The 24138-nt window shown below is 49.0% G+C and overlaps 7 protein-coding genes across 7 annotated transcripts; all 7 read left to right on the forward strand.

Annotated features, from left to right (window-relative positions):
- Window positions 1-1306: 1306 nt before the first annotated feature.
- On the forward strand, window positions 1307-1759 carry BJ212DRAFT_1430571 (uncharacterized protein; the record flags this gene model as incomplete). The annotated part of the gene is made up of 1 exon (XM_041337687.1): window positions 1307-1759. A coding segment is annotated over exon 1 (270 nt), but the record flags the coding sequence as incomplete, so codon positions are not given.
- Window positions 1760-10033: 8274 nt separating this feature from the next.
- BJ212DRAFT_1354793 (uncharacterized protein) lies at window positions 10034-10961 on the forward strand (the record flags this gene model as incomplete). The annotated part of the gene is made up of 1 exon (XM_041335636.1): window positions 10034-10961. A coding segment is annotated over one exon (399 nt), but the record flags the coding sequence as incomplete, so codon positions are not given.
- On the forward strand, window positions 10629-10796 carry BJ212DRAFT_1354794 (uncharacterized protein; the record flags this gene model as incomplete). Its single annotated transcript, XM_041335637.1, has 1 exon — window positions 10629-10796. A coding segment is annotated over one exon (168 nt), but the record flags the coding sequence as incomplete, so codon positions are not given.
- Window positions 10962-11274: 313 nt separating the features above from the next.
- On the forward strand, window positions 11275-12066 carry BJ212DRAFT_1354796 (uncharacterized protein). Its single transcript, XM_041335638.1, has 3 exons — window positions 11275-11320; window positions 11392-11470; window positions 11535-12066. Coding segments are annotated over exons 1-3 (420 nt in total). The 5' UTR covers window positions 11275-11318; the 3' UTR covers window positions 11874-12066.
- A 4080-nt stretch (window positions 12067-16146) lies between these two features.
- On the forward strand, window positions 16147-16924 carry BJ212DRAFT_1354815 (uncharacterized protein; the record flags this gene model as incomplete). Its single annotated transcript, XM_041335639.1, has 1 exon — window positions 16147-16924. A coding segment is annotated over exon 1 (394 nt), but the record flags the coding sequence as incomplete, so codon positions are not given.
- Window positions 16925-17413: 489 nt separating this feature from the next.
- Window positions 17414-17946, forward strand: BJ212DRAFT_1480902 (uncharacterized protein; the record flags this gene model as incomplete). The annotated part of the gene is made up of 2 exons (XM_041340172.1): window positions 17414-17683; window positions 17770-17946. The coding sequence occupies 2 exons, from the start codon at window positions 17414-17416 to the stop codon at window positions 17944-17946; spliced, it is 447 nt and encodes a 148-aa protein (XP_041193126.1).
- Window positions 17947-23856: 5910 nt separating this feature from the next.
- On the forward strand, window positions 23857-24065 carry BJ212DRAFT_1354833 (uncharacterized protein; the record flags this gene model as incomplete). Its single annotated transcript, XM_041335640.1, has 1 exon — window positions 23857-24065. The coding sequence occupies exon 1, from the start codon at window positions 23872-23874 to the stop codon at window positions 24061-24063; it is 192 nt and encodes a 63-aa protein (XP_041193127.1). The 5' UTR covers window positions 23857-23871.
- Window positions 24066-24138: the final 73 nt, after the last annotated feature.

Here is a 24138-nt window from a genome sequence, read left to right on the forward strand (position 1 = left end):
CTCAAAGTAACATGGCCAGTATTCCAACTCGAGGACTTCTCTGCCTTCAATCCCCTATTGGCTCACTTGACAAATCTCGAGCTTGCCATTAGTCAAATGGATCTAGTACCTCACTTGCTCTATCTGTGTGCCGACCTCTCTTCGTTAACGATTCGTGCAGGTGCCAAGTCCCAGCTACTACGAACTATCGAGTCCTTCACACATACCAAACTTCAATCCTTACGGGTTGCTCATGACCTCAGGAACACAATACCTTTAGCGGCCCGTTCGTTGCCCTATCACTCCCCGATCTACATTTGCTTGAAGCTCGCTATATACAACCATTCCAAACACATGCCCAGTTCGATGCCCTGCCACCTCCAGATTTGCTTCAACTTAAAGCCTGTAAAAGAAAAAGAATATGGCCTCATGCGCAATTGACGGCATTCTCGGCAGGGTCAAATTGTCCGCTGGAGAGTTTGGTCTTTGGTGCTGGAGTGACGGCGACAGATGAGCAACGAGCGACATACATTGCCCATATGTAGTCGTGGATCCCATGTGTTATGGTCGCGATTAATACATGTAATGATATTGGGCTACAGGGACTTGTAGTCGCTCTACGCCACTACCACTTTGTAAGCTATCTCTCTTCGCAGCTCCAAATAAGTTAATGTGTCTATAGCAGGACCAACCCTATTTAGGCAGCCAACTAGTGATCCAGACCCATCATCCGTGCCCTATCAGCACCGACTCGTACATTGTCTCGTTGTCCCTATAATAATTCCAATGATTACTCTGCACCCCATGTGTATCCTAGTAGGAGACGAGAGAATAAAGGCGTCGCTGCCAATGATGCAGCGGTGGCACTACTCGGACAGCGGACAAAGGGAAGCCTTTTGGCTAGCCTTTGACCTAGCATGCAAGGTACGTAGTGATCTCAACAAGTGTGATTGTATGAAGTGGCACCATGCCTTATATTCTTTCACTGGAGCGCAAATATTATACATACCCCCCTTTCACAGGTGCTGCCGTGTGGCGGTGGTATTGTGACCTAGCCAGATGTTTATAAGCAGTCAAGTTATAGTGGTATAATTTATTTTCATCTTCCTTGAACATCTTGACCTGCCCCATGTTACATTGTCAACGACATGCAGACAGTCGGTAACTCAAAATTTGTCAAGTTCTCCTCGCTCTCTGCCGATACCAATGGTGAACTGCAGAAGATGGTACATGATATTGTAAGTGCTCAGTTTTATAGGCTCTCGGTTCTGAATGTAATAAGAACAGCCGTATATATTCGCTACCGATCGTTCACAAGCAATCGTATGTCATCAACTCTGCACGATATTTCGGGAATTTGTTCATTGATGATGACCAGATACCAGACCTCGAGATTCTGCACTCCCAGGCCGGTTTGACCAACGACTGCTCTGCTGGAAGGTTCGAGGCCCCATGTATTCGTGCAATTATTACCGAACACCAACAGCAGTTGGATGGAGTTTTGCGCGAAATGTCAGGCCTGAAAACAGTCGTGGATACTGTCAACAACCTTCACGAACAACTCGTCAAAAAGCAGGACAAGATTACCCAGTCCATGAATTTGCATAAGCGACTCATATCATCTCTCTGGGGTCTGCCAACTGAAGTCCTATCCCAAATTTTTATTTACTGCCTTCCGGAAGATAGCCACCTATCGCTCGCACAAAACCAAGCTCTGGTGCTATTGACCAGAATATGCCGAAAATGGAGGAATGTTGCTGTGGACATGCCCATTTTATGGTGCAGGCTGCACTTGAAGCTCAAGAACCGTAGAAACTTGCAGCAGCAAGAAAATCTCTACCACTTATGCCTGGAGCGATCACGAGGACGTCCGCTCTCGTTGCTAATCGATTGCTATGCAAACCAGATGGTCAAGTTGCAAAAGTTTCTTCAGCCTCACGGCTATCACATCTCGTCTCTCTCTATCCCTTGTGTCCGCGGCACCCCCGAGGTATTTAGGGGATTCCTAGCACACCAGGAGCTGGTTTTAAACAACACGACCAGTCGTACTTCGTCAACTGTTGCGAATTGCATCGAGGTAGTTCCATCGACCGTGCGCAGTCTCAAGGTTACAGGGTCGTTCTCCCTCGACAGGGACTTATCTCCTATCGCTGCATCGGCTCGCCTGACACATATCGAGGTCTCACTATGCTCCCTGAGTGTGGTCATCCGCTTGATCCGTCCATCCTCCAACCTCTCCTTGTTAGTGATTCATAAACATACGAGCGAGCGAATCCCAGCTACCGACTCGACCATGGTGCTGACGCACACCACACTTCAATCCTTACGCATCCTCGACGCCGACACGGGCGCGACCTCCCTACTACCTAGCCTGTTCAATATTGTGACATTCCCCAATTTACGCATACTTGAAATTTCGGGTTCACGAGCATGGCCTTATGAAGAAGTAAAAGCATTCTTGACACGGTCGAACTGTCCCTTGGAGAGCCTGATTATCGGCGCTGGGATGGTAACGACAGATGAACAGCGAGCAGAGTATGTTGCCCTTATTCCTTCCTTGGTAGTAACACATTTCCTAAAATGATGATATTGGGCTTCACGTATTTATGCAATGGGCTTATCTTTATTGTCTTCTATGCTACTAGTACTATAGGTGTTTGTCTGCCCTGGTTGCCGACGGTGAAGAAGTGAATATCTCTGGCACCATTAACCCTTTGTGGTCTCTGAGAATACGATCGACCCCGATGACGACGAGAAAAAATGAAAGCTTATTATCACACCTTATTTGCATGTACGAGAAATATATTCAAGTTTCACGCTGTGACACAATTTTGAGTAGCAACACGTGGATAGCTAGAGTGGCATTTGTGAATACGCAAGGAGAACCAACAAGACCGCATGAATATCTTGAATTAATCCTCGTCGATATCAGTGTTGAAGTCCGAAGGATCCGACATGATAGGTACGAGCGAGAGAGAGAGGTCCGAGCGCATGAGGCAGACGGGCCAATAGGCTGCGCCCAAATGACATCGGCTTGCGCCCTGCAATATACATATGTCAGAAAACTTCACCTTTGCGTTCCTTACTTACCTTCCTATAAAACCAAGCGCCCATCAGACGCGCACATCTCAGTTCTAGTTGAAACTGAGATGTGAGTACTTGGAAACATGTATGTCAGCAATTACTGACCAAAACCGTAGCGTACCTTTGTGTTCTAGGTACTATACACGTTAATATGAGTTCTAGTTGAAACTGAGATCGTACCTTTGTGTTCTAGCTCCCTCTCCCGTCGTTCGCTCGCCTGTTCTCGCAACAATCAGCAGTAGCTTGGGAGACGGTAATGATAGGGTAATTAGGGATGTACTCCGTGCATGCAAGGATACGGATCTGTCACTTCCCAATTTGGGCTCGCTTCAAGTTGAAGCTCGCTATATACAACTATTGCACGTATCCTCCGTGTTCGATACCCCACACCCCCCAAGCATCAGAGAACCTGTGAGAAGAAGATATCGTAATATATAGGAAAGGTTTTCGTCACATTAGAATATAAAGTGATATAAAGCAATATAAAGCAATATATGGCTATGTAAAAGCACCATAATCAGCATAATCCCCAGCAAGAACTCACGGGTTTACTGATGTAAAGTGCATGAGTTCGCAGCTCGCGCCGTGCAACCACCTCATGAACAGTTGACGGCATGCTTGTTACAGTCAAATTATCGCCTGAAGACCCTGACTTTTAGTACTGGAGTGACAACGACGGATGAGCAGCAAACAGAATACATTGCCATATTCCCTCCCAAAGTAGTGGTGGATCCCACGTATAATCACTCTTAAGACTTCATCGTCATAAGCCATTCGACTGCCACGGCCGCTGTGCATGTCTGCATTTTGAGGGGCGCTGACAGTCTACACTTGTCTCACTGAGCCCCAGAATGCTCCCAAGCTCCTCCCAGGCGTGTTTGGTTTTCATTTTGCTTGATGTGTGCGCACCGCACTAATCATGATAGTAGGCGGTAGTTGTACTCAAATGCGAGCTTCGGGAAAATGCGTCTGCGATTTGAGCAGAGGTGGGCGTTGTCTCGATTGCACTGCGACTAGTTGCCTAGTCTCTGGCTTGGGTCCCAGCGGATCCTGGGCCCGGTAATGAAAATACAGAGTTACAAACTCCAATTGTCATGAGCCTCATTGGACCTGATGCACACGCCACCGAGTAAGATTACACTTTGACATGCGCTTGCTCGATCTTGTCGTCGCCATCCTTTCAGGTCTTGGAGAGTACGGGTATCCAGATTCAAGACGTACCACAGATGTGATTTGCAGACTCTTTATACTGGTCTACAGCGAGCCGTAAGGTGAGACCTTGGACCTGAAAGTTCTTGTACTGTGAATAATTGCTTTTTTTTTTTTTTGATTCCAGTTTCTGTCCTTTGCAGAGTAATACTCTATGTAGGACAATACGAACTAATCTAAGGGACCCCCGGTGTCCTATCCGCATCTCTAGAATACGCGAATGCCCTGATGTGAGGCGTACCCCCATCAGTCCGCCGTTCCTGCTGGCCGTTTTAGACGCGCTGTTCGAAGAGTGAGATGACTTTTTAAGGGTACTATGTGCGTAATATGTAGGCTGTCATGATATCGAATTGACACGTACTCGGCCGCAAGCAGCGGGCTGGTACAGGATTTTGTGATATGAACATGTATGGTATGGGTGGTCCTTGGAGGCAGAAGGAGTGGCCAGATACGCGTTTGGTGGGTGAATCCATGTAGGCGAGTGGGTGGTGGTGTACAGAGATTATACAGGTGTGTTGTTACATTATTTGAGGGTGAAGGTGGGGGGGGTGGTTCGTTCTTGCGGGGTTTGTTTACATTCATTTTTATCTACATATTTACGAAGCTTTATCAGTCCGGTGGCTTGCGAGGCAGGGGTACTTCACCGAATGTCTTGCTGAGTCGTTTTGTGGAGTTGATGAACCGGACGAGGCTTGGTGTGGCAGAGGGGTCTGAGAGGAGGAAGGATAGGGACATGGCATCGCGACCCAGTTCTAGGAGTAGCGCATGGTGCTCTCTACGGTATTGTGGGCAGTCGAGAAGGTAGTGCGGTACTGTTTCGTCCACATTTGGACAGTGCGGACAACTGGGAGAGGGAGCTTTGCCTATGTGGTGCAGGTACTTGCGGAGGGGGATATGCTGCGTGCGTAGAGCAATATAGAGGCCGGTTAGGCGTTTAGGGAAGTCCGCAGTCAGCTTGACAAAGGAACGATGCAGCAACTTGGGGTCAATGCGATTCATACGATTGAATCTCGGTGATTTGCGCCAGGGGCGCTTCCAATGTTCATCAGTTACTTTGTGGTGGGCTTGCTGCAGCGCGGATATGCTTAGTGGTAAGGTGTTGTAACGTAGGAATTCGGGGAGGGTTCCTGATGGGCTGTTACAGTGCCGGCCCTCTGCTGCCTTCTTTGCGTGCTTGTCGGCTTCTTCATTCCCATGGACGTCAGAGTGGCCCGGTACCCATCTTAGTGTGATTCGGAAGTCTGCTTCGTTCCTGGCTAACTTGTTGAGACGTTCTCGGAAGCGATCGATTAAGTAGGATCCTGGGTTCGAGTAGTGGCTCTCACCGGCTTGGATGACAGCTTGGTTGTCCACGAAAATGGAGATAGGGTAGACGGGGTCCTCTTCTGTGACAATGAGTTCAGCAGCTAACGTGAGACCTACCGCTTCAGCTTCGAAAACCGTGTGCTCTTCATCGGATCCTAGATGAAAGAGGAGTTTGTGGGGTTGACACCCTGTTCTGAACAAAATCGCTGCTGCGCCAATCTGGCCTTGGTGTCCCGAGCCGTCACTGTACACTTGTATAGAATAATTGCTTGAATGTTGCGATACTCAAGTGGTGTGGGGTAGACGTGTGGGCAGCGATCGATAACACAACATTGCTGAACACTGCAGTGACACGTCAATGATGAAATGCGGGCTCGTGTGGCTTTGACTGTAATGCGAGCTCACTGATGCATGATTGCAACAAGAATGGACACGAGAAGATTATGAGCGAATGAGAAAAACTGAAACCAGTTGAGCCGGGAGTCAGCTGAGAAACCGAGATGAGCTTGAAGCAAAGGGCTGTAAGCAAGGCTGTGACACCTTTGAAAATTATGATTTATATAAAACGTATATTGAAAGATAGACACTTCTCCATTAGAAGCGGGTTGGAGACGTGATGAGAGAAATTTGGTTGCATCTGGCACACAAGCAGATCTTGGGAATCGATAAGATGAGGAGATGATATGGCAGTATGCTAAGTGCACTCGGACACGTTGCATGATGAAATGTTGGAGAAACTGATATTTATGCTGCAATCTATGTGGGATAGATAGCTTTCAGCCAAATTCGAAGACCGGGAAGTAGCAAGTGCGCTATGCCATTGGACGGGACGGGGTATATTCTGGAAGCTGTGAAGACATGAGTCGAACACATGTACACAGTGCTGTCAAGGCGGTTATAACTTGTAGGCCCAGGGACCATTCTTGCCGGAACGGAGGCGAACTGCCTCGTGTCTTGGGCGTATGGAAGGAAACAAATTAGGTTAGGGTAATGAATAGCAAAAACGCATAATACACACACCTCTGCAGCTTAGAGAAAGACACCCACAACCCCCCGACCGTGCTCAACATCAAGTAAAATGTTACAGCTCATTCCAAGCACCACACCCCTTCGAACTTTTGATGATCATGAGCTTGCCGTAATGGCAGTCGCAGTTTTCCCAGATAAGCGACGAATGGTTTCGGGCTCGGACGACAAGACACTTCGTCTTTGGGACTTGGAGACAGGTGTTGTGTTGAAGAAGATGGAGGGACATCGCAATTGGGTGTGGGCATTGGCGGTATCACGAGATGGTCAAATAATAGCAAGTGGTGATTCAAAAGGAGAAATCATCGGCTGGCACGGTGAAACTGGTGAATCTCTCACTCAACCCATCAAAGGCCACTCCGATTGGATGAACTCATTGGATTTTTCTCCGGATGGTGCGGTGCTGGCCACTGGTTCAAGGGACAAGATGGTGAAGTTTTGGTGTACCAAAACGTGGCAGATGCAAGGAGAACCAATCAAGTATGATTCTGATCCCACTTGCGTGAGCACGGCCCACGTTCGATATTCACCTTCTGGTGAACTTCTTGCCATCGGAACATTCGGGAACATCGGAATTTATAATCCGGGCACGAGGGAATGTGTCGCATCTTTCAAGGCTCAGCGCTCACGCAACATCACTCTGCATGTGGACACCCGATGGCACACGCATTCTTTCAGGAGGCGAAGGTCCAGATCATAGTGGTATCATACGAGAGTGGGATACAACGACTTGGAAGCAGGTCGGTCATCCCTGGGAAGGTCACACCAACGTTATCACCACCATTGCCATTCATCCTGCTGGCACCCTCGCTGCTTCTGCATCTTTTCACACCGATCGTGATATCCGTCTCTGGCGGTTCTCAGATCGACGAACCATCGCCATCTTCCAGTCCTCGTCCTGGCCAGAATCTGTGACTTTCTCTGCGGACGGCAAGCATATCTTCAGCGCAGGCGAATTTAATAAGATCTCAGAGTGGGCAGTACCCAATTCAAAGGTAAGTTTCCATTCTTGACTCATGTACCACAAGTAGATCATCCTTCGTGCAGATATAAGGTATTACGACAGCCTGCGATGCATGCATCGCTGGGGACCTGGACGCCGCTCAAGAGTTACTCACCCAAGAGATCCACACGGACACTAACGAGTATATTTTATATTCCCATCGCTCATTCGTTATGTCCCGAAAACACGCCTGGGACCTTGCCCTCGATGATGCAATCAAGGTCAGTTATACTGACCCATCATGGCCCTCTTACTGAAGGCTTGCTTCATTCGTGATATAGTCCATCAGCATTCAGCCCTCATTAACAGGCTACATCTCAAAGGGCATCACCCTCTGCGGAAAAGGCCACATCCGGGAGGCAAGGATAGCATTCGACGTCGCATCCATGTTCACGAACCAAGATTCAGAAACCAACCATTGTCTTCTCCTGATCAAGGTAAATTCCATTTGTCTCGCATATTCTCTGTTTCATTGCGGTTTTCAGGCCATCGCCCTCTTCAATGCAGATCAACATGAGGAAGCAATGTTGCTCATCAAAGAGCTAGCTGCCGCTTGTCCGGAAACTGGTCTTCTCGGGTGTCGTGTCGTGGAAGTAAGTGCCATGCGGCTACGCTTGGTGATCGATGCTGATCTTTACACCTCGTATGTTAGGCATATCTACGCGTTCAGCTCGGAATCAATGCTTTCGATGGCGCACGTCATGACGAAGCTGCTGACCTCTTCAGCGCTGCTGTCAACTCGGGCGCTTTCTCATCGAAATTCATACCTCAAATATATGAGGATTTGACTGTGGTGCGTCAAGATGATGCATACATAGTGCTTTTCATGACTGAGTGCTTTGTTCAGCTGTTCGGCTGGGATCTCGAGTCTTTGTGTCTCACTGCCCACCAGAAACGGTGCCAAGCATTCCTTTCGGCAGGTAAACTTGATGAAGCCCTCGAAGCACACCGATACATGATGGGTGCAATGGACAAATCTGCAAAGGCGAAATGCTTCGATTGGTTCAATGGCAAGTCCAGATTTCGTGGTGTCACGTAGACTACAGTCCTCACCCATATTTTGCTCAGCTTTCAAGCAAGAATGCAGTGTGCTCTGTGCCGCCAATGGAGATGCCGCCCTCATTGCAGGCGATTATGACAGGGCTATTGACCTCTACTCGGCAGCAGTCAACCTCGATCCTGCATTTGATGCTGTCTTTGCAAATCGTAGTAAGGCAAAGTTAGGTAAGATGCTATGGATGGAAGGACTTCTCGATGCGCAGAAGGTGCGATGCCATTCGTTGTCTCATAACTGGTGCTCATTGTCGTGATGCATAGGTTCTTGAACTCGACTCTTTGTCTTATCTTGGATACAATTTGAAGCACGCAGCGCTTCATGGTGCACGTCGCTATGACGAAGCGATCCAGACCTTCGAAACGATGTTCTCCAAATTGGATGATGCATCCGACGTTCAGACCCGAAGTTAGCCTTTGAATAACACATTCGCCAACATGTTTAACTCTTTCTCCAGAGCTGTGCCAGCATCTCAGACCCTCTGAGGTCGAATGTGCTATTCGACGAGTCATTGATGCCCAACTTGACAATGCTCCGCTCCATGTACTCAACACCACCAGCGGTCTCTTATGCGATCGAGAAGCGCAGATAAGCGCTTTCAAAACGTGCGAAGAGTATAAAGAGCTTGTGTCATCAACAATCATGCATCGAGAACTCCCCATGGAGCACATCGAAGAGGTGGTGATGTCGTATCTCCAATATGCCACGTTATCACACAGGTGGGAAGGGAAGGAGCCGCTGTTGCAGGATATCCAGGGCAAGAACATCTATGACTCGGAGTTGGATCCAGTTGGTGGCATGACAAAGTTGCGGTCCTTCTGCACAACTGCTCGTGATGCGGGGTGTAACTGGGCATGGAGCGATACATGCTGTATTGATAAGAGCAATGACGTCGAACTCCAAGAATCAGTTAACTCCATGTTCATCTGGTATCTTCACTCCGCACTCACGATTGTCTACCTGTCGGATGTTCCGCCTTCGTCAAAACCTGGCGCACTGGCAAAGAGCGCTTGGAACACGCGTGGATGGACGGTTCAAGAATTCATCGCTCCCAAAGTCATTCTCTTCTATCAGAATAATTGGACCCTTTATCTTAATGATTGTACTCCAAACCACAAGGAGTCCGTTGCAATCATGCAGGAGTTAAAGGACGTGACGAGCATAGACCCACTAGCCATTGCGGCCTTCCGTCCCAGTATGAATGGTGCCCGAGAGAAACTTCATTGGGCCTCAACCCGCATTACCACGCGTCAGGAAGATGTCGCATACTCGTTGTTTGGCATCTTCGGTGTCCGCCTACCTGTAAATTATGGCGAGGAGCAGGACAAGGCTCTCGGGCGGCTCCTGCAGGAGATCGTGGATCAGTCGGGTGACATCACTGGCCTCGACTGGGTCGGAAAATCGTCAGAGTTCAATAGCTGTCTACCAGCCTCCATCACTTCATACGACACTCCAGCATGCAAGCTACCACCTCTACTCGAAGATGAAATCCAGTCATCGGTTTCTTCGCTGCGAAAGACGGTAGCTGCTGATTTCGCTTCAAACCTTTATACCCTGCTTCACAACGTGAGCGCCCCTCGCTTCGCAGCACAGAGACTGCACCTGCCTTGCATTGTATTCAATGTCAGGGAAGTCAGACGGGTGCGCAGTCCAGCACCAGAAACTCTGTTCACGTATGGAGTGAAGGCAGACGGGCTTCACGACTTACTTATCACAACCGAAGAGACCCTGGTTCAGTTCTGGCCTGCAAGGCCCACTGAGAAAAAATTTGTCCTTGTCCGTCCTTGGGATCGGTCTCTCCTCAAGCTATCTGACTTTGTAGAACCGACTAAATTTGTGGAACCGTCTGACTTTGGACATGATATGGAGAGCGAGGAGGATTATTGCACGCCACCTTCTTCCCCGTCAGATGCCTGGTCCAGTGGTTCTCCTGTAAATCAGGGGGTGGTTGACCTAGAATCATGAGCATTCCGGTTGCTTGTTTGCCTTGGGCAGCCTTTCGGTGCATTCTTGCTAGCGCAGCAGGGCAGTGGAGAATATAAGAGGATCGTGTCAGATCATGATATCATTGGACAAGTCAATGACGTGGTTTCTGTTGGAGACTTGATGGACATCAGGACCATAGAAATATTGTAGTCGTATGTTTTTCTTTTAAAGTTTATGGATTTCTGAGCGGTTTGCATTTATGCTTCAAAGATCATATTCGTACAGTATACGTATCATATATGCATGTGAATTGGACTACATCCTTACTTATCATTTCTTGCAACTTGGATGGGTTCATCATATTTGAAAAATGCGCAGTGAAGGACCTTTGGTCAGTAGCTCTTTTACGCGCATGTTGCTCAATGGGATATTCACAATTACCAGTTTCCTAATACCAGATGTCCCGAAAGATTGGATGCCAAATCCCAAACACATTTGGGAGAGGGAGAAAGCTAATTCAAAAGATAAAGAGAACGCAGTTATACCTCCTCCGTCACATACTCAGTCGCACGCCCAGTGGAGAATAGGTATATTTGCGAGCCAGGTTTGACAAAATTCATCTTCTACAGATCTCACATGTTTACATGCTATGGACAGCGGGGCTCCCTTCTGAACCCAGGTCCATTTTCGAGTACATCTCCAAGAAAGACCGAGGATGCATTAAGAACATCGATGTAAGCCGCTTTGGCCCCCTGTCCACGTCGGATGATCCCTCGCCAGGTCTCTCACTCTGCACGTCTCCCAGGATCACACACACCAAACCTCGCTTCGCCCAAGCTGCCCACCATGGTTTTCAGCCCTTCATGGCCGACTCCTCTAAGCAGGTGAGGTGCACTGCCTATCTCCGCGTATGCAAATCCTGGCTCAGGTGCAATTCCACCCGGTTAGAAGCCCGAGCAGGCACTTGAGAAGTTCGCAAAAGAGATAAGCGATTATGCAAAGTCAGCTGCGTTATTCCACGCCGTTTCTGGAGCCACGGCTGGGCGGTTTACAAGTGCCGTTTGTTTGGATCTCGGGACAAGGATCATCTCGGGCCTGCACACGCCTGCTGCACAGCTGGAAGAGGGGGCGGATAGTATGGATGTGGCACTCAACTGGGCATGTGACGCGCGAGGTGTGTACGTGGCAGCCTCGGCGGCTGCTGTGCAAGTGCTTTGGCGTCAGGGACTCGGTTCTGGAAGTCCCTGTCGATACCTCTGGGTCGTCAGCGCAGGGTACGGAGCCTGAGTTCACAGCACAACGTCAGCAGACGAATTCACGGGGGCAAGGGAGGGAGCGACGCAAGTGGAGAATGGGGACTCTGGGAGTAGTAAGCGCAATGTTGCGAATATTGGCATGAGGAGAGGGATGATGTGCACATGTATGAACAACCTGGGATGGATATTTTTAAAGCAATTTTTGTGAGTAATGATGAGGATAGTGACGAGAAGGATCGTATCAATGATGTTGATGAGGTGGATGAGCCCCCTGCCGTCCCTGCACCGTCCAAACCAAGCCCAGATGTCAAGCCACTACCAGCGAATGGTATCGTGGAAGATGTTGACCTGGTTACGTTCAAGCCTACCTTCATACCCAGGGGATCCAAACCAAAAGACGCGGAGAAGAAGGAAAAGAGAAACAAGAGATAGAAAGGTTCCAAGGGTGGTGCGCTTGCTTCCTTTGATGTAGATGAGGATGGGGGAGGGTCATTGTCGCTCACTGTTGTGCGTCAGAAACACCGAGGATGGCGAGAGGTCGAGGAGGAAGAAACGGAAGTATCGAGAGGGGGATGGAAGTGAGGATATGTGAGTTGAAAAGCCTCCACCGGATATCATGAATGCCCTGCCTAATGTGTCCTCTGGTGAAGGCAGTCTCCCGTGTAACGCGCATCACCATCGACTGTGCTATCGCCATTAGATGGAGGAGATATATTCTGGAAGATGTGGAGACATGAGTCGGAAACATGTACACAGTGCAGTCGAGGAAGGTGGTTATGACTCGTGGAGAGCATCCTTGCTGGAACGGAGGCAAACTGCCTCGTGTCTTGGGCGTCTACGGAAATGAGTTAGGTTTGGCGTGGTGAAGCAGCATAGAAACGCACAATACACGCATCTCTGCAGCTTAGAGAAAGACATCCACTATCCCTCGACCGTGCTTGACACCCTCCCAGTAAAATGCCACAGGTCATTCCAAGCACCACGCCCATTCGAACTTTTGAGGATCATCAATATGCCGTAATGGCAGTCGCAGTTTTCCCCGATAAGCGACGAATGGTTACGGGCTCGCACGACAAGACACTTCGTCTTTGGGACTTGGAGACAGGTGTTGTGTTGAAGAAGATGGAGGGGCATAGCAGTGCAGTGACGGCATTGGCGGTATCACGAAATGGTCAAATAATAGCAAGTGGTGATGGCAATGGAGAAATCATCACCTGGCATGGTGAAACTGGGGAATCTCTCACCCAACCCATCAAAGCCCACTCTGATTATATCTTCTCGGTGGATTTTTCTCCGGATGATGCAGTGCTGGCTACTGCAGCTGGTGTAAGGGACAAAACGACGAAGTTTTGGTGTACCAAAACGTGGCAGATGCAAGGAGAACCAGTTGACTGTGGTGATTATGTCTTCTGCGTTCGATATTCGCCTTCCGGTCAACTTCTTGCCATCGCAACAGGACAGAATATCCAAGTTTATAATCCAAGCACAAGGGAACGTGTCGCATCTTTTGGGGGTTACAGCTTGTCACTCGCATGGACGCCAGATGGCACACGTCTTCTTTCAGCGGGCAATTACAGTGATCCTACCATACGAGAGTGGGATCTGTTGACCTGGCAGCAGCTCGGTGATCCCTGGAAAGGCCACACCAACAAGATCAATGCCATTGCCATTCATCCCGCTGGCACCATCGTCGCTTCTGCGTCTAATGACAAGCAAGTCCGTCTCTGGCGGCTCTCAGATCGACAAACCATCGCCATCTTCCAGCATTCATCCGTGCAGACACCTGTCACTTTCTCCTCGGACGGCAAGCACATCTTCAGCGGAGGCGGGAATAAAAAGATCTCACAGTGGGCTGTCAGCAACGCTAATTCAAAGGCGAGTTTCTATCTTTGATCCTCAGAACACAATTCGAGCATCCTTCGTGCAGGTACTGGATATCACGACAGCCCGCGATGCATGTATAACTGGGGATCTGGACTCCGCTGAAGAGTTGCTCACCCAAGAGATCCACACTGACGCCAATGACTGTACTTCATATGCTCATCGCTCATTCGTTATGTCCCGAAAATACGCCTGGGACCTCGCCCTCGATGATGCAATCAAGGTCAGTTATACTGGCCCGTCATGACCCTTATGAAAAGGCTTACTCTCATTCGTGATATAGTCCATTAGTATTCGGCCCTCATTGACGGGCTGCATCTCCAAAGGCATTGCCCTCTGCGGAAAAGGCCATGTCCGGAACGCCAGGATAGCGTTCGACGTCGCATCCATGTTCACGAACCAAGATTCAGAAACCAACCATTTTCTTATATTGACCAAGGTAACTTCAATTTGTTTTGCACATTCTCTGCTTCATTGCGTATTTCAGGCCATCGCCCTCTTCAACGCAGATCAACATGAGGAAGCAATGTTACTCATCAAAGAGCTGGCTGCCGCTTGTCCCAATGTCGATCCTCACGCGCGTCGCGTCGTGGAAGTAAGTGGCATGCTTGGTCATCGATGCTCATCTTTGCAACTCACATATTAGACATACCTACGCGTCCAGCTCGGAATCAATGCCTTGGATGGTGCGCGTCACAATGAAGCTGCTGACAACTTCACTGCCGCTGTCAACTCAGGCGTTATCTCATCGAAATACCTGCATGAAACATACGAGGACTTGACCGTGGTGCGTCAAGATGATGCATACATAATACTTTTTATAACAGAGTGCTTTGTCCAGCTCTTTGGGTGGGATCTCCGGTCTTTGTGTCTCATGACACACCAGAAACGGTGCCAGGCATTCCTTTCGGCAGGTAAACCTGAGGAAGCCCTTGAAGCACACCGATACATGATGGGCGCCATCAACGGATCTATGAAGGCAAGCTGCCTCGACTGGTCCAACGGCAAGTCCAGAGTCCGTGATATCACCTGGACTACAATACTCACCCATATTCCACTCAGCTTTCAAGCAAGAATGCAATGCGCTCTGTACTACCAACGGAAATGTCGCCCTCACTGCGGGCGATTATGACAGGGCTATTGACCTATACTCGGCGGCAATCAACCTGAATTCTGCGTCTGATACTCTCTTTGCAAATCGTAGTAAGGCAAGGTTAGGCAAAATGCTATGGACGGAAGCACTTCTTGATGCGCAGAAGGTACGTTGGCATCTATCGTTTGGTAACCAATGCTCATTGTGGCGATACACAGGTCATCGAACTCGATTCTTTCTCTTATCTTGGATACAGTTTGAAGCATGCAGCGCTTCATGGTGCACGACGCTATGATGAAGCGATCCAGACCATCCAAACGATGATCTCCAAATTGGACAATGCTCCTGACACTGAGACACGAAGTAAGCTTTCGATAACACCTTTGTCGACATGTTTATCTCTTTCTCCAGAGTCGCGCCAGCAGTTCCTCGGACCTTCTGAAGTAGAACGTAGTATTCGACGGGTCATTGATGCCAAACTCGACAATGCTCCACTCTGTGTACTCGACACCACCACCGGTCTCTTATGCGATCAAGAGGCGCAGATAAGCGCCTTCAAAATGAGCATAGAATACAAGGAGCTTGTGTCATCAACAATCACGCATCTAGACCTCCCCATGAAGCGCATCGAAGAGGTGGTGATGTCGTATCTCCAATATGCCATGCTATCACACAGGTGGGAAGGGAAGGAGCCGCTGTTGCAGGACATTCAGGGCAAGAGCGTGTATGACTCAGAGTTGGATCCGGTTGGTGGCATGACGAAGCTGCGGTCGTTTTGCAAAACTGCTCATGATGCGGGGTATAACTGGGCATGGAGCGATACATGCTGCATCGATAAGGGCAACAACGTCGAACTCCAAGAATCAGTTAACTCCATGTTCGTCTGGTATCTCCACTCCGCGCTCACGATTATCTACCTGTCGGATGTTCCACCTTCGTCAAAGTCCGGTGCACTGGCGAAGAGCGCTTGGAACACGCGTGGATGGACGGTTCAAGAATTTATCGCTCCCAAAGTCATTCTGTTTTATCAGAACAATTGGACTCTTTATCTTGATGATCACACTCCCAATCACAAGGAGTCCGCTGCAATCATGCAGGAGTTAAAGGGTGCGACGGGCATAGACCCACCAGCCGTTGCAGCCTTCCATCCTAGTATGAATGGTGCCCGAGAGAGGCTCCGTTGGGCGTCAACCCGCGTTACCACGCGTCAGGAAGACATCGCATACTCGTTGTTTGGCATCTTCGGTGTCCGCCTGCCTGTAGATTATGGCGAGAAGCAGGACAAGGCTCTCGGGCGGCTCCTGCAGGAGATTGTGGCTCGGTCGGGTGACATCACTGGCCTCGACTGGGTCGGAAAATCATCAGAGTTCAATAGCTGTCTGCCAGCCTCCATCACTTCATACGAAGCTCGACCATACAAGCTACCACCCCTACCCGAAGATGAAATTCAGTCATCGGTTTCTTTGCTGCGAGAGACGGTGGCTGTGGATTTCGCTTCAAACCTTTATACCCTGCTTCACAACATGAGCGCCCCTCGCTTCGCAGCACAGAGACTGCACCTGCCTTGTATTGTATCCAATGTCAGGGAAATCAGATGGATGCGTACTAGTCCAGCCCCGGAAACTCATTTCACGTATGGAGTGAAGGTAGACGGGCTTCGCGACTTGCTTATCACCACCGAAGGGACGTTGGTTCAGTTCTGGCCGGCAAAGCCCACTGAGCGAAAATTTGTCCTTGTCCGTCCTTGGGATCGGTCTCTCCTCGAGCTACCTGACTTTGCAGAACCGCCTGAATTCGTGGAGCCGTCTGACTTTGGAAATGATGTGGAGAGCGAGGAGGATTATTGCACGCCACCCTCTTCTCCGTCAGACAACTGGTCCAGTGATTATCCTGTAAATCAGGATGTGGTTGACCTAGAATCACGAGCATTCCGGTTGCTTGTTCGCCTTGGGCAGCCTTTCAGCGCATTTTTGCTAGCGCAGCAGCGCAGTGGAGAATACAAGAGGATCGCGTCGGATCACGATATCATTGGACAAGTCAATGACGTGCGTTCTGTTGGAGACTTGATGGACATCAGGACCATAGAAATATTGTAGTCACATGGTTTTTTCAAAGTTTATACGGTTTACATTGATGATTTAAAGATGATACTCGTACAGTACACATGTGTATCGGACTGAGGTCTCGTCACTTCTCTACTTGCCATTTCTTGCAGCTTGAATGGGTTCGTCATATCTGAGAAACTCGTGGCGGAGGACTTCATACCATCTATCTGCGTGCACACGCAAGTCCTGGATTAGGCGCAATTCTACCTGTACAGAAGCCTGAGTAGATACTCGAGGAGTTCGCAAAAGAGATAAACAATTATTTGAAATCAACTGCGTTATTCCGCCCCATTTCTGGAGCCATAGCTGGACGGTTTACAAGTACCGTTTGTTTGGATCCCGGGACAAATATCATCTCGGGCCTGCACAGCCAGAAGAGGGGGCGGACAGTATGGATGTGGCAGAGGAGAAGCCGAAGGAAGAAATCAAGGAAGAAGCTCTGAAGGTGCATGCTGCTCGACTGGGCATGCGCTCGTGTATGAACGTCCTGGGATGGATATTTTCAAAGCAATTTTTGTAAGTGACGACGAGGATAGCGACGAGGAGACGGATCGCACGAATGACGTGGATGGGCCCCATGTTGTCTCTGCGCCAGCTGGTCCGTCTATACCAGGCCCAGATGACAAGCCACCAGCAGCAAATGGTATCGTGGAAGACGTTGATCTGGCTACATTCAAGCCTACCTTTATACCCAGGGGATCCAAAGCAAAAGATGCAGAGAAGAACGAAAAGACAAACAAGAAACAGAAGGGTTCCAAGGTGGTATGTTTGTTTCTTTTAATGTAGACGAGGATGGCAGAGTCGTTGTCGCTCAGTGCTGCGCATTACAAACACCGAGGTCGGGATAGCGAGAGGCCGAGAAAGAAGAAAGGGAAGGATCAAATCAAGAGGGGGATGGAGGTGAGGATATGTGGGTCAAAAAACCTCCGCCGGATATCGCGAAAGTCCTGCCTATCACTGATATATCCCCTGATGAGGGCAGTCAGATTAGTGGAGAGGAAAGCGGACCTTGTCGAGACTCGTAAGAGGGCAATTGATTCATGTAGCGCTATATACAAGTTCAAATTCAAAAGTTAACGTTAATTTTGGCAAGTAGCTGCGTCTCTTGTAACGCTTCACCATGTACGTGCGGGTAAGTAACATCAACTGCGTTATCGCCATTGGATATATTCTGAAAGTTGTGAAGACATGAGTCGGACGCATGTACACAGTGCTATCAAGGCGGGAGGCGAACTGCCTCGTGTCTTGGGCGTTATTGGAAACGAAATTGGTTAGGGTAGTGAATAGCACAAAAACGCACAATACACACACCTCTGCAGCTTAGAGAAAGACACCCACAATCCTTCGACTGCGCTCAACACCGTCAACCTCTAGTAAAATGCCAGAGCTCATTCCAAGTAACACACCCATTCGAACTTTTGAAGATCATGACGGTAGCGTAAATGCAGTCGCAGTTTTTCCCGATAAGCAACGAATGGTTACGGGCTCGAAGCACAAGACGCTTCGTCTTTGAGACTTGGAGACAGGTGTTGTGTTGAAGAAGATGGAGGGACATAGCAGTGGGGTGACGGCATTGGCGGTATCACGAGATGGTCAAATAATAGCAAGCGGTGATCACAAAGGAGAAATCATTCCCTGGCACAGTGAAACTGGAGAATCCCTCATCCAACAACCCATCAAAGCCCACTCTGATACAATCCACTCGGTGGATTTTTCTCCGCGGCCAGAGTCAGATAGTAGTGCTAGCAAGCATTAACCTGAAACTTTACCGTGCTCGCTTCACAGATCGACGATGGGGAGCTGCTGCACGTACTCACACATATCCTTTTGTCACCCGGCGGCCCAAACCTTTCTTGACAGATAGATTATGATGCATGATGCAAATGCAATTGTCCTTGAGAGGGGAGGGACACCCTGTGCAGTAAGTAGCCGGGCGTTTGCTTGTGTCCGTCGATGGGTGCGTGATCTGCCGTTGGATGTCTTGCTGGTAGTCAGCCTTGATTATGTGTCACCAGGAAATTTTATCACTGCACCTGTCAATGAACAAATTGGCGACAGGAACAGACGATGCAGTCGCTGTGCTTTCAGACCATTAGCACAGGCATCAAGATCCAAGACGCACCTGATAGACATGATTTGCAGACTCTTTATACCGGTTTACAGCGAGTCGTAAGGTAAGGGATCACGAGACATTGGACCTGAAAGTTCTTGTACCGTGAAAGATTGCTTGTTACTGAACACTGCAGTGACACGTCAATAATGAAATGCAGGCTCGCGCACCTTTGGCCGTAGTGAAAGCCCACCGATGTCAGCAGAGTATTATCACCATATTTCAGGTGCGGGATTGCAACAAGAATGGACATGTACATGAAGGTTATTGGCGAATGAGAAAATTTTGAAATCACATGGGCCGGGGGAAGCAGAGAAACTGATGTGAGCGAGGAGCGAACCGCTGAAAATCAAGCTGACACCTTTGAAAATTATAATTTGGATAAAATGCGTGTTGGGTGGCGGAAACTACTCCGTTAGGAGCGAGTTTGAGACACGAGAAGAGAGAGATTTGGTTGCATCCGAGGCACAGGCAGATCTTGGGAATCGACAATATGAGGAGATGATATGTACAGTAAGTTATGTGCACTCGGATGAGTTACAGTGAAGTGTTGGAGAAACTGCTGGACACGAGAAAAATGCTATTCATGCGGCAATCTATGTAGGGTAGATAGCTTTCAGCTAGGATTGGGAAGTAGAACCTGAACTATCGCCATTGGATGGGAGTGGATATATTCCGGAAGCCGTGGAAACATGAGTACACAGTCACGGCGCAGTCAAGGAAGGTGATTATGACCTGTAGAGAGCATCCTTGCCGGAACAGCTACCTCGTGTGTTGGGCGTCTATGGAAATGAGATGGGTTAGTGTGGCGAAGCAGCATAAAAGCGCACAATATGCGCACCTCTGCAGCTTAGAGAAAGACACCCACAATCCCTCAACCGTGCTCAACACCATCAACCTCCAGTAAAATGTCACAGCTCATTCCAAACACCACACCGATTCGAACTTTCGAAGATCATGAGGGGACCGTACGGGCAGTCGCAGTTTTCCCCGATAAGCAACGAATGGTTACGGGCTCGAACTACGGGACACTTCGTCTTTGGGACTTGGAGACAGGTGTTGCGTTGAAGAAGGCAGAAAGGCATAGAAATCTGGTATGGGCATTGGCAGTATCACGAGATGGTCAAATAATAGTGAGCGGTGATTTGGGGGGAGAAATCATCGCCTGGCATGGAGAAACTGGTGAATCTCTCATTCAACCCATCAAAGCCCACTCCGATTGCACCAACTCCGGTATTAATGGAACCACCTCATTGGATTTTTCTTCGGATGGTACGGTGCTGGCTACGGGTGGATGGGACACCACGGTGAAGTTTTGGTGTACTAAAACGTGGCAGATGCAGGGAGAACCGATTGAGTGTGATGAAGACATCTACTGCGTTCGATATTCGCCATCTAGTGAACTTCTTGCCATCGCAACATCCGGGAATATCGAAATTTACAATCCAGGCACGAGGGAACGCGTCGCATCTTTGAAGGGTTATGAGTCTTACGACCAGTCACTCGCATGGACGCCCGATGGCACACGCCTGCTTTCAGCAGGCTCTTATTTCGACCGTACTATACGAGAGTGGGATCCATTGACTTGGCAGCAAGTCGGTCATCCTTGGGAAGGCCACACTAGCAGTATCAATGCCATTGCCATTCATCCGGCTGGGACCCTCGTCGCTTCTGCATCTGAGGACAACCATGTCCGTCTTTGGCGGCTCTCAGATCGGCAAACTATTGCCATCTTTAAGTACTCATCCCCGCAGACATCTGTCACTTTTTCCGCGGACGGTAGGCACATCCTCAGCGGAGGCAAAGATAAGACCTCAGAGTGGGCAGTACCCAATCCAAAGGCGGGTTTCTATCCTTGACTGAAGTACCGCAATTAGAATATCCTTCCTGCAGATCTTGGCTATCACAACAGCCCGCAATGCATGCATCGCTGGGGACTTGGACACCGCTGAAAAGTTACTCACTCAAGAGATCCACACCAACGCCAACTACTACTATACTTCATATGCCCATCGCTCATTCATTATGGCTCGAAAGCACACCTGGGACCTTGCCCTTGATGATGCAATCAAGGTGAGCTATGCTGGCACGTTATGTCCCTCTTACTAAAGGCTTACTTTCATTTGTGACGTAGTCCGTCAGCATTCAGCCCTCATTGACAGGTTACATCTCCAAGGGCATCGCCCTCTATGGAAAAGGCCATGTCCGAGAGGCAAGGATAGCATTCGACGTCGCATCCATGTTCACCAACCAAGATTCTGAAATCAATCATTTTCTTATCTTGATAAAGGTAGCTTCAATTTGTCTCGCATATTCTCTGCTTCACTGCATGTTTTAGGCCATTGCACTCTTTAACGCAGATCAACATGAAGAAGCAATATTGCTCATCAAAGAGCTGGCTGCCGCTTGTCCGAATACCGATCCTCTCGCGCATCGTGTCGTGGAAGTAAGTGTCGTTCAGTTATGCTTGGTCACCGACGCTGATATTGTAACTCGCACATTAGACATATCTACGCGTTCAGCTTGGAATCACTGCCTTTGATGGCGCGCGTCATGACGAAGCTGCTGATTACTTCACTGCAGCTATCAAATCAGGCGCTTTCTCGTCGAAAGCCATTCATGAAACATACGAGGACTTGACCGTGGTGCGTCAAGATGATCCATGCATACACCTTTCATAGCTGAGTGCTTTGCCCAGCTCTTCGGCTGGGATCTCAAGTCTTTGTGTCTCACTGCCCACCTGAAACGGTGCCAGGCATTACTTTCGGCAGGTAAACCCGATGAATCTCTCGAAGCACACCGATACATGATGGACACCATGGACGAACCTGCGAAGGCCAGCTGCCTCGATTGGTCCAACGGCAAGTCCAGGGTCCATGGTGTCATGTAGACTACAATCCTCACCTATATTTCACTCAGCTTTCAAGCAAGAATGCATTGCACTCTGTGCTACCAACGGAGATGCCGCCCTCACTGCGAGCGATTATGACAGGGCTATTGACCTATACTCCGCAGTAATCGACCTGAATCCTGCATTTGATACTGTTTTTGCAAATCGTAGTAGGGCGAAGTTGGGTAAGATGCTATGGATGGAAGCACTTTTCGATGCACAGAAGGTGCAATGGCATCTATCGTTTCATAATCAGTGCTCATTGTGGCGATTTATAGGTCATTGAACTCGACCCTTTTTCTTATCTTGGATACAATCTGAAGCATGCAGCACTTCATGGTTCACGACGCTACGATGAAGCAATCCAGACCTTCGAAACGATGTTCTCCAAATTGGATGATGCACCCGACGTTCAGACACGAAGTAAGCCTCTGAATGACACATTCGCCAACACTTTTAACTCTTTCTTCAGAGCTGTGCCAACAACACCTCAAACCCTCTGTAGTGGAACATGCTATTCGCAGGGTCATCGATACCCAACTCGACAATGTTCCACTGCGTATACTTGACACCACCACTGGTCTCTTATGCGATCGAGAGGCGCAGATAAGCACCTTCAAAATGAGCATAGAGTATAAGGAGCTTGTGTCATTATCAATCACGCACCTAAACCTCCCCATGAAGCGCATCGAAGAAGTGGTGATGAAGTATCTCCAATATGCCATGCTATCACACAGGTGGGAAGGGAAGGAGGCGCTACTGCAGGATATCCAGGGCAAGAATATCTATGACTCGGAGTTGGATCTGGTTAGTGGCATGACAAAGTTGCGGTCGTTTTGCAAAACTGCTCGTGATGCGGGATACAACTGGGCATAGAGCGATACATGCTGCATCGATAAGAGCAATAACGTCGAACTCCAAGAATCAGTTAACTCCATGTTCGTCTGGTATCACCACTCTGCACTCACGATTGTCTACCTGTCGGATGTTCCGCCTTCGTCAAAGTCTGGCGCACTGGCAAAGAGCGCTTGGAACACGCGCGGATGGACGGTTCAAGAATTCATCGCTCCCAAAGTCATTCTCTTCTATCAGAACAATTGGACTCTTTATCTCAGTGATCATACTCCCAACCACAAGGAGTCCATTGCAATCATGCAGGAGTTAAAGGATGCGTCAGGCATAGACGGATCAGTCATTGCGGCCTTCCGTCCCAGTATGAGTGGCGCCCGAGAGAAACTCCATTGGGCATCAACCCGCGCTACCACACGCCAGGAAGATGTCGCATACTCGTTGTTTGGCATCTTCGGTGTCCGCCTGCCTGTAGATTATGGGGAGAAGCAGGACAAGGCTCTCGGGCGGCTCCTGCAGGAAATCGTGGCTCGGTCGGGTGACATCACTGGCCTCGATTGGGTCGGAAAATCGTCAGAGTTCAATAGCTGTCTACCAGCCTCCATCACTTCATACGAAGCTCCACCATACAAGCTACCACCCCTACCCGAAGATGAAATTCAGTCATCAGTTTCTTTGCTGCGAGAGACGGTGGCTGTGGATTTCGCTTCGAACCTTTATACCCTGCTTCAGAATATGAACGCCCCTCGCTTCGCAGCGCAGAGACTGCATCTGCCTTGTATTGTATCCAATGTCAGGGAAATCAGACGGATACGTACTAGTCCAGCCCCGGCAACTCATTTCACGTATGGAGTGAAGGCAGACGGGCTTCGCGACTTGCTTATCACTACCGAAGAGACCCTACTTCAGTTCTCGCCCGCAAGGCGGCGCACTGAGCAACAATTTGTCCTTGTCCGTCCCTGGGATCGGTCTCTCCTCGAGCTACCTGACTTTGTAGAACCGTCTGACTTTGGGAACGATATGGAGAGTGAGGAGGATTGTGGGACGCTGCCCTCTTCTCCGTCACATCACTGGTCCAGTAATTATCCTGTAAAACAGGAGATGGTTGACTTAGAATCACGAGCATTGCGGTTGCTTGTTCGCCTTGGGCAGCCTTTCGGCGCATTTCTGCTAGCGCAGCAGCGCAGTGGAGAATACAAGAGGATCGCGTCGGATCATGATATCATTGGACAGGTCAACGACGTGCGTTCTGTTGGAGACTTGATGGACATCAGGACCATAGAAATATTGTAGTCGTATGTTTTTTGTTTCAAAGTTCATAGATCTCTGAGCGGTGCTTTAAAGATGATACTCGTACTGTATACCCGT

Source organism: Suillus subaureus (assembly GCF_016647635.1).
Source record: "Suillus subaureus strain MN1 chromosome Unknown BJ212scaffold_16, whole genome shotgun sequence".
Classification (NCBI taxonomy): domain Eukaryota; kingdom Fungi; phylum Basidiomycota; class Agaricomycetes; order Boletales; family Suillaceae; genus Suillus; species Suillus subaureus.

Excerpts from the sequence above, each read along its gene's own strand:
- BJ212DRAFT_1354796 (XM_041335638.1), top strand. Across the intron at positions 11,471-11,534 it reads TGGCCGACTCCTCTAAGCAG|AAGCCCGAGCAGGCACTTGA; the intron begins GTGAGGTGCACT and ends CCACCCGGTTAG.